The sequence below is a fragment of the Crocuta crocuta genome, unplaced genomic scaffold (assembly GCF_008692635.1).
Source record: "Crocuta crocuta isolate KB4526 unplaced genomic scaffold, BGI_CrCroc_1.0 scaffold25, whole genome shotgun sequence".
Taxonomy (NCBI): Eukaryota; Metazoa; Chordata; class Mammalia; order Carnivora; family Hyaenidae; genus Crocuta; species Crocuta crocuta.
Window position 1 is genome coordinate 7,781,598 of NW_027532015.1, and position 9,393 is coordinate 7,790,990.

At 39.2% G+C, this 9,393-nt stretch overlaps 1 protein-coding gene across 3 annotated transcripts in view; it reads right to left on the reverse strand.

The window, feature by feature from the left end:
- The window catches only part of UTRN (utrophin), a 563,065-nt gene that overhangs the window by 330,251 nt on the left and 223,421 nt on the right, over positions 1-9,393 (reverse strand). For all 3 annotated transcript variants that reach the window (XM_077776104.1, XM_077776105.1, XM_077776103.1), the window contains 2 exons: positions 4,246-4,359; positions 3,444-3,599 (listed from right to left, as the gene is read on the reverse strand). In XM_077776104.1, coding sequence (XP_077632230.1) covers positions 3,444-3,599; positions 4,246-4,359 — 270 coding nt within the window. The remainder of the gene's footprint in view (positions 1-3,443; positions 3,600-4,245; positions 4,360-9,393) is intronic.

Consider the following 9,393-nt stretch of genomic DNA (forward strand, 5'->3'; position numbering starts at 1 on the left):
ACAGTTTGGGGATTCAAGCCCCATGTTGGGCTCTGTGCTGACAGCTCAGAGCCTGAAGCCTGCTTCAGAGTCTGTGTCTCCCTCTCTCTGCCCCTTTCCAGCTCATGTTCTCTCACACACTCTCAACATTAAATAAATAAACTCAAAAAAAAAAAAAAACTTTTTAAAAATAAATAAATAAATAAATAAATGGGGCCAAAAAATAGCTTTGATTTCACTGCCCTGTATGGCACTTGAGGAGCCTGCGGCCAGCCGTACATACAGCCCTGGGTCCTATGTCTTGCTGATCAGCACTTTACACGGACGGCTGCTTTTAAAAATATATATAAATATAGATTCCTTGAGTTTCACTTTCAGAAAATTCTCCTTACTAGTAGTTTACAGACACCAGTCAATTACACAGGTCTCACAGATCCAGAGAGAAATGAGAAAAATAAAGACATTGTAATAAATTTTAAAGACAAAAAAAGGCTGAAAACTAGAATTAATTATCCTGAGATTATTTACTGTCTTTCAGCATTAAACTGTTCCTCGTTTCATGGTATCATGGATATAACATATAAGGCAGTGTTTATGTGTTGATTGATTTTATATGTCCATCCTTTCTTAACAAAATAAAAATTTAGCAACATTATATGTGTCCAAAACATCTACACCTTTATACTACTCAATGAAACACAATACTCTGGAACTCCTTTATATAATCACTCAGACAACACATGGTTGCCTCCTTACTGACGACACTTAAAAATTCCCCATACATTTACTCTCACACAATGAATCAACAGTAATTCACAATTGTTTCTCTGTTCTATCTGTATGTGTATATGTATGTATGTGGGTAGAGGCATAAATTTCAATGTCTATGTCCATATGCATGTATGTATCTGGCTAGCTGTTGCTTTCTTTGCTGCCTGCTGGTACTCTCAAATCATTTTCCTTGTTTACTTTCCCCAAAATCTCAATAAATTCAAGCACGAACCATCAGATTATAACACACTTAGATAAATTTTAACTTGGCCAGAAGAGATGACAGTATGGAATTACTTTCTTAAGTGTGGTAATGGTTCTGTTGCTTTGTAGAAGATTGTCTTTATTCACAAGAGAAGTATTTAGTATTTAGTATTCATGCTAACATATTCAGGGATGAAGTGTCATGACAGTTTCAAATTCCTGCCAAAAGTCCATTTTTAGGTGGAAAAAACCCATGTCTGTGTGTATGTGTGAAGAGAGTGAGGCAGAGAGAGAGAAAGCAAATGCAGAAGAACATTAACAACCAGCAAATTATGGAATGGATCCACAGCTGCTCCTTCTACCACTATCTAGACGCTCCTTGAAGTTTGGGCATATTCCAAATAAGGAATTGGGGGGAAACAATGAAAACCACACAAAACAGTCAAGGATGCAAATATACGTTTTCCTACATAAACATTAACCAAAAAATATTGCATGAAGAGATAGGTATCATCTACAGGGCTGTCTGGGACATTTCTACATTTCACACCTTCTCCTAAATTTTCCCCTTCCTCACCCACTTCAGCTTGTGTAACCTCACTAGCAGAGCAGAAGCAATCAGACAACTACACCACATTCTACTGTACCCAGAGTTGCCTTCTTTCCATTACCATGGAGGAACCATCCAACAGCAATTCTTTCACTGGGGGAGTGGCTCTCGGCCCTCTCATATATGAGAGACTTCACTCCAGAAATTATCTGCTCCAAAACTCTTCTGCATTATTATTTTCTCCAAGTGAGGTCCTTCTTTTGAGGTATGCAAATTTCCTCTTAACATTCCTTATTTCTAGAAATTACAGGGGCGCCTGGGTGTCTCAGTTGGTTAAGCACCTGACTCTAGATTTTGGCTCAGGTCATGATCTCAAAGTTTATTGAATTAAGCCTGTCAGGCTCTACACAGACAGTGCAGAACGTGCCTGGTATTCTCTCTTCCTCTTTCTATGCAACTCCCCTGCTCATTTGTGCTTGCTCGCTCTCTCGCTCTCTCTCAATAAATAAATAAACTTTAAATAAATAATAAAAATGAAAATACTTCTTTGGATCCCCAGGCCCCCTCTCCCAACCCATTTCTCTGCCCCCTTGAATAGAGAAATAGCAAAATTCCTCTGTGTTGCTTCTACCTGTCCCAGTGGCTCACTTCCCACTCTCTGCTCAACATTCCCCAGTGGGACTTCCTTGCCTTCCATACCACCGGATCCACTTTTCTCAAGGTCGTTTAAAGCCTCCCTCTTGTTAGATCAAAAGCCTGACTTTCAGTGCTCCTTGGGCTCAACAATTCTCAGTACTGGGCACCATGGAAAGTTTTCTCCTCGTGGCCCCCAGATCCCATAGGCTCCTGGCGTTTCTCTACTGGCTGACCCTTCCTTCTTTGTACCCTTGGCCTCTCGCTCTTTCCTCTTTCCAGCAGGAAGCGCTGAGGAGCTCCATCTGTGTGTCTCATAATCTCACACTTAACCCTGCCAGAATGGAAATCATTTCACCTGGCCTCACGTAAGTCTCTCCTCCTCAAATCTCTACCATTTCAGCCAAAAGCAGCACAATTCAGACGAAGTGGAAGCTTTGCCCAGACCCTCAGCTATCCTTGACTACTCTCTTTTCAGGATCACAAATACAATCCATTACTGGAGACTTTTATCTCTATTTTCAAAATACAGTCCAAACCTAACACTCCTCATGACATACATCCACCACTATCACTCTAGTCTGAAGGGCCAAGACAGCAATAACCTCTTAAATATCCGTTTTCAGGGGCGCCTGGGTGGCTTAGTCGGTTAAGCACCCGACTTTCGCTTAGGTCATGATCTCACGGTTCGTGGGTTCGAGCCCCGCATCGGGCTCTGTGCTGACTGCCAGCTCAGAGCCTGGAGCCTGTTTCAGAGTCTGTGACTCCCTCTCTCTCTGACCCTCCCCCGCTCATGCTGTCTCTCTCTCTCTCTCTCTCTCTCTCTCTCCTAGAAATAAATAAAACATTAAAAAAAAATTTAAATATCCGTTTTCATTCTTGCTTTCCCAGAGCAAATTATCCACATGGTAACATCACTTCCCTGCTCAAAAACCCCTGCTTTCTGTGTGAAATCATTCTTGACATAGAAGTTTACAATTTTGCTTCAAAGGCCATATACTATTCATGCCACCTGCATTCTGACCTCAAATCTTACCCACCCGCTAATTCCTCTCTTCATTCTATTCCAGCTACTCTGCCTTTCTAGCTCTTTGTTAAACACTCCAAGCTCATTCCCACCAAGCAGCCAAACTGAAAAATTAGTACCGTTCCCTAACTGAAAGAAATACCCATTTTTTGCACTAGTTATTCTAGACCACTGTTTTTCAAACTGAATGAGCTATAAAATGAAATCAGTCACCGAAAAAAAAAAAGCTATCTGCCTCTTAAAAAAAAAAAAAAAAGGCAGCAAGGTTGAAAAACTTACCTCCTTGCTAAATTTCTCCACTTGCGTTTGATAGTCAGCTAGTTTCGTCTGCATCCAAGTTTTGATTCCAGCAACTGGACAGCTTCGAAGGTTAGCCTCTATTTCCTTCATGTCTTTCAGAGATGATTCAATTGTTTCTAATTCATTAACAAAGGCCTGAACACATAAAACAAGCCCATGTTGAGTTCATTCCTATATGAGTGGATGCCATAATTATAAATTGTCTGCTTACATCCCTGAAAATATTATAAAATCAGACTGCTTGGGAGAGAGGACTTTTAACTAAGAAATAGTGTGCCTTGAGAAATTGATTTCACCTGTGGACTTCATAGAGCCAGCTGCCAAATTAGATTGGAAATATTTGACTCTCAGCAGGGAATAGTCCCCTCAATTAATTCAGAGAAGCCTAATGATTTCACCAAATATAAATTGCATGCAGTATTACTGGCAAATTTCACTTGTTAAATATGTTTTTCTTTAAGCCTCACCATGTGGCACAATAAGAACAATATAACAATTGGTAATTGTGACACTAAAATTGTCATTGGACCATAAAATAGCAGCTCCTAATGAATTAAAATTGCTCTCGTTCACTCTATGCAGAATTCAATGACCCTGGCCAAAAAATGAAAATATGAATAACCATCCTTTTAATAACTATAAAGTCAAAAAAAGGTTTATGATGAAAGATATTTTATCTAGGTTTATTGTCATGTCATATTCTTGCAATTTTAATAACAGCAACTAACAAAGAAGAAAATGTTATTTATTATAGCAGAGTCCCTAAATCAGCAAAACTCACAGAGCACAGGTCAAGCTGACGCTGTAGGCCTTCAGCATCTCCTTGGACAGCCTGCTCTTTCATTAAGAAGTCTTTCACATCATCCATCCATTTCTCAATGACTTTCGAATCAGCCTAAATCAAACACGATAACCAAGGGGGATATTACTCAGTGACATTCAACCCGCTGCATCTCAAGATCTATTGCGACTGGAAGAAAGGCAACCTTTCAAAACTCTGATAGCATCATTTTCATTTATTGTATTTCTTTTTTTAAATCTTCCAAATTTGAAAATAGTGATCTTTATGATTGACTAAAATCCTCAAGAGATGACTAGTGATCATTCTAAAAATTTCAAAATACTCTCCAGTGAACCAAGCTACTTTGCTTAAATGCGAGCAATATCAATGATTATAAATTTTTTAATGTCCTTACAACATGCTGCACAAAACCAACTATTCTTCCCCTGGAATGAATGGTCAAGATTGAACCTGCTATTTCATGTATGGATATTACACTCATAAAATGCCATCTAAAGTTGTTTCAGTTTTGTTTTTCTTATTGCAGGGTTGTGGGTTTTTTGTTTTTTTTAATTTGTTTTTTAATAGACATTTTAGTCACAATTATTATTTATGGTTGGCTAAAACTCCAAAATACCCATAACTACCTCTAAATTACATTTCCCCTATCTCATATTGATTGCTTAAATGACTTCTGTAATAAATTCAAGACTGATATTTACAAATATTAAATTCTGCCTTATTATGCTAACAATAATAGTTAACAAGGTAATCATAAAAAGCCAACAAAATGACCTGAATTTTTAGTCTCTCCACTTTCCTATCAGCTATTCCTCCTGTCACTTAAAAGCCAATCTGACAGTAGAGGTGTCCTTTTTCTTTGGGGATTTTTTTGTTGTTTGGGTTTTGGGGTTTTTTCTGGTGAAAAATAAGGCCAGGGACAGTGTCTACCTGAGCATTTCCCCATGAACACCCAGGTCATTCATCATTCAACAAAGTTTTGGCTTAGTTTTCAAAATATGGGAATCTATGTAACACCAGCATCTAACTAGCTTGCTACCTCCTTCTTACAAGGCTGGAAGAGACTTCTCAAAATATTTTAGTGATGAAGTCAATACTTGCCAAAAATGAGTTTGTGAGCCATTATTTGAACCAAATGAGCATATATAAGAAATGTCAGATTATGAATCTGTATATCTAATAATCTAGCATCCCTCCTCCAAAAAATAAATAAAGGAAAGCAGTAATTAAAGGAAGTAAGTCTGAGCAAGGCTTCTTGGTGGTGTCCATGATTCCTGGTGACTACCACATTCTTTCCTAATCACACGTAAGATCTCTGGTTTGCCATTTATCTACAGCTCTACCAGGAACTGACATCAAGCTTACTTCAGGTCTTTAACTCCTAGAAAATAATGTTCCCCCTTAATTAAGACATTTATCATCTCCATTTTTCTGGTCCTGTCACACAAGATGAGACCTTGTGGCCTTGAGACCACGAGTAAAATCCCCACATTACTTGGAATGTAGATTTAGGCATCTGAAGGATCTGGGTAGTTTTCCCATCTAACTCCTGATCTAGGCACTAATGTTCCTCCAAGAATGATCATCTTTCCATTTGCAAGGCCCTCCTCCGATGAAGACAGGGAGCAGAAAGCACTTGTTGCTTAGGCCTTTCAGCCTCCTCAACTGACACGGTGTACCCCGCACACACGTCTAAATATAAATTCTTCAAAAACCCTTTCAGTGATGTGTGCACTTCCTTCAAGCATGCTTTCCCTCTGTTCTTTAGCCTGCCTAAAGAACTCACATGCACTCTTGCTCTTATGTATTATTTTAACTGATTACTTGTCTCTTCTGTGTTTGCTGTATGTCCTAAGATCATACCATACAGGACTACTCAGTAAGACATGACCAAGGCAGGGGGAGGTAGGATGCAAAAAGATAAAAATGCAGGGGTACCTAGGTGGCTCAGTCAGCTGGGCACCTGACTCTTGGTTACAGCTCAGTTCATGATCTCGTAGTCTGTGGCTTTGAGCCCTACACTGGGCTCTGTGGTGAGAGCATGGAGCCTGCTTGGGATTCTCTCTCTCTCTGCTCTTTCTCTGCCCCTATACCGCTCACGCTTCCTCTGTCTCAAAATAAATAGCTTTTTAAAAAATTTTTAAAAGATAAAAATGCAAAAAGAAAGTACAAATACATCTATAGAGTTCATAAAAGACTTCATTTTACTGTCCATTTAACCTGTTGCCACTTCCTGCACTGTTACTCTCCATTCTAAACCTTTTAAGAATTCAAAGCAACATTGCTGGTGTATAAATGGGCAATTCATTAACTCCAGTTTTGAATTTAAAATATGGATAGGGGTGCCTGGGTGGCTCAGTTGGTAGAGGGTCTGACTTCAGTTCAGGTCAGGATCTTAGAGTTCATGGGTTCGAGCCCTGTGTCAGCCTCTGTGCTCACAGCTCAGAGCCTGGAGCTGGTTTCGAATTATGTCTCCCTCTCTCTCTCTCTGCCCCTCTCCCCTCTCTCTTTCACAAATAAATAAACATTAAAATAATAATAATAATAATATATAAAAAAATGACAGTCTTCTGGGCCAAGGATTTTGAAATTTATGTGGAAGCATTACGCTCCATGGAGGTTTTCGTCATAACCAGCCTTGACTGAAATGAGCAGCCTCAACAATCCCAGTCATTGGCTTGTGAGAAGTGGCATCAACCCCCTCCCTCCTCTCTCTCCCATATACACACAGACCCATAGGAGCACACACAATTCACACACACCTGTTCCTTCTCTCTCACACACTTTAACATGAGAAAAATGAAAGAGGAAAGCAACAGACACAGACAAGCCATGAAGACCAATTGATCACCCCAACAGTAACAGAAGAACAGCCAGGAATTTGAAAATCTGTTCTCCCTACTAAAAATCCTTCACGTAATCCTGGTCACACTGAATTCTAAGAGAAAGCAGTGTGACCCATGATAAGAAAGATGAAAGTGCAAATACCCAGGTCTGCACCTTACCGGCCATAAGGTCTTGAGAAACTCACTTCTTTTCTTTGAGCCTCAGCAGCTCATCTATAAAATGGGAATAAAAACAACTACCTTGCCTCTAGAAAAACAGAGATAATGTTTGGACAGAGCCTGGGATAGAGCAGGCATGCAATAAATTCTAGCTATTATTACTAAGATCTACAAACCAAGTGCTTTATTACCAAACTTAAGCCATAAAGAGTTACCACTTCCAAGTTCAGGAATGAGCTCACCTAAAGAGAGTACATGCTGGGATGAGTCAGCTTAATATTTTTAACTATTGCCAACATTAATCCTTGTTCTTAAAAGTAACTGTGTAAAAGAGCTACTAGATCTTCAGAATTCAGCTCAGCAGAAGGAAACTCCATAACTGTTGAGAAGCCCAAACTTTAGAAAGGCCTGGTAGCCGCAGACTCTCACAGAATCCACCACCCCGTGGGTACACCATGAGGGAAGTGTTAATAGTTTAGTAAGATCCATATTAGCTAGTGTTTGTGTGAGGTAGGTATGGGAGATGAGGAGCTCTGCTCCGCCCTCCAATACCTCCTCTTTCCCCGGAAGGAAATTATTGTCTCAATCTATGACACGTGTTTTCTGTGCTTTAAAAAAGTACCCAGAGTTCACTCATCTTTAAGTTAATCATACAAGAAAGAAATTCCAAAGAAAATGCAAGAGCTTACATTATTTCTCTGTCCACTAAAAAATCACTCAGCTTACGCACTTACGAGTTTCCAATGTACAATAATATTTATTTTTTATCCACCCCCATCCACTTATAGAATATACACATATACGTTGTATACAATATATATTCTGAATATTATGTATGTTCAGATTGGGTAATTTCTAATGTTCTCTCTTCTTCAGGTGACCTCAGCTCTTTTGAAGCAATGGAAAATATTTTAAAATACTAGTAATCTTTTAAAGTAACTATCTGTCATTATTTCACAGGTACAAAATAAATAAACTGTAAGTCCTAAACTACATTCTTATTCATATTAACAAAATTCTGAAACAAATATAAAATGACTAATATGGTAGTTCTGAAAACCAAAGGATCAAATATTCAAGTTTGGAAGGGCCCAAATTTCCACACTGACCAACACTGCTCAAAAGTACTCATTTGTATGCATCTGAGATGGATAACACCTGCTGGTGGGTCACGGAAAAGGAGTGCAAGGTCATAAAAACAACTCCTTTAATCATGAAACACCCCATCTCCCAGCCTGGCCCCTGAGCTACGGATGAAGAAAATCTGAAGCTTGGTAACTCGGGGTTTCAGACAATAAGATTCCAAAGTACACAACTACCTCCCAGGATTTTGTTGACAGCTACATTCTTGGCATTTTATTTTGCTCCTTCCCCATCTGCTGGAATGTCCACAGCTTTTTAATCAATTTCCAGCCCAAGACACAGGCAAGAAGTGTGAAGCCAGAATTAAAATAGTAACTTAAGGTAATGAGGCTTTTATTTAGTTTGGTTTTATAATATTCATGAACCTCAAAACACTCTTTAAAAAGTGCTCCTTCATTTAGTAGGGAAGACCAGCAATGACACTGCTACAATATTTATCATCTGAAACTAAGAAGGGTTCTTAAATGTAAGATTTAGAATGTACCAACATTCCCTTTAGTAAAGTGCATTCAAAGTAAGAAAAAAGAAAAGACCGTATAGGATCATGTTATCAGTTATGTTTCCAGGAAACCGTGAAATCGGCCATGTTGCAGATTACTCTTACAAGGTATTTACCATTGTGTTCTTACTCTGAAGTGCTTTCCAGAGTGATTTCAAGGCCCAGTTCTGCATGTCTCTGAGCTCTGGTGTATCCCCTTCCACAAGTTGGGTCAGTGCACATCTGTTCAGTGTGTGTCTTTAGTGCTCAGCAAGTGAAGGAAGGAGTGTGAACTACACAGGGTCCCGCCATTTAAGAAAAACAGGCATTTAGATTTTAGAGACCCAACTTCATAGAGAAATATGAGTGGGTAAGAGGCCTGTAGGCACTTACAAACCAATTACATTCACACCCACTTACTTGTTGTTTGCCACACAAGGTTGTCACGTAATCAAAGAGCTCAGTCTTTGGGGGAGGAGAGACACACAGTCTAGCCTTAAT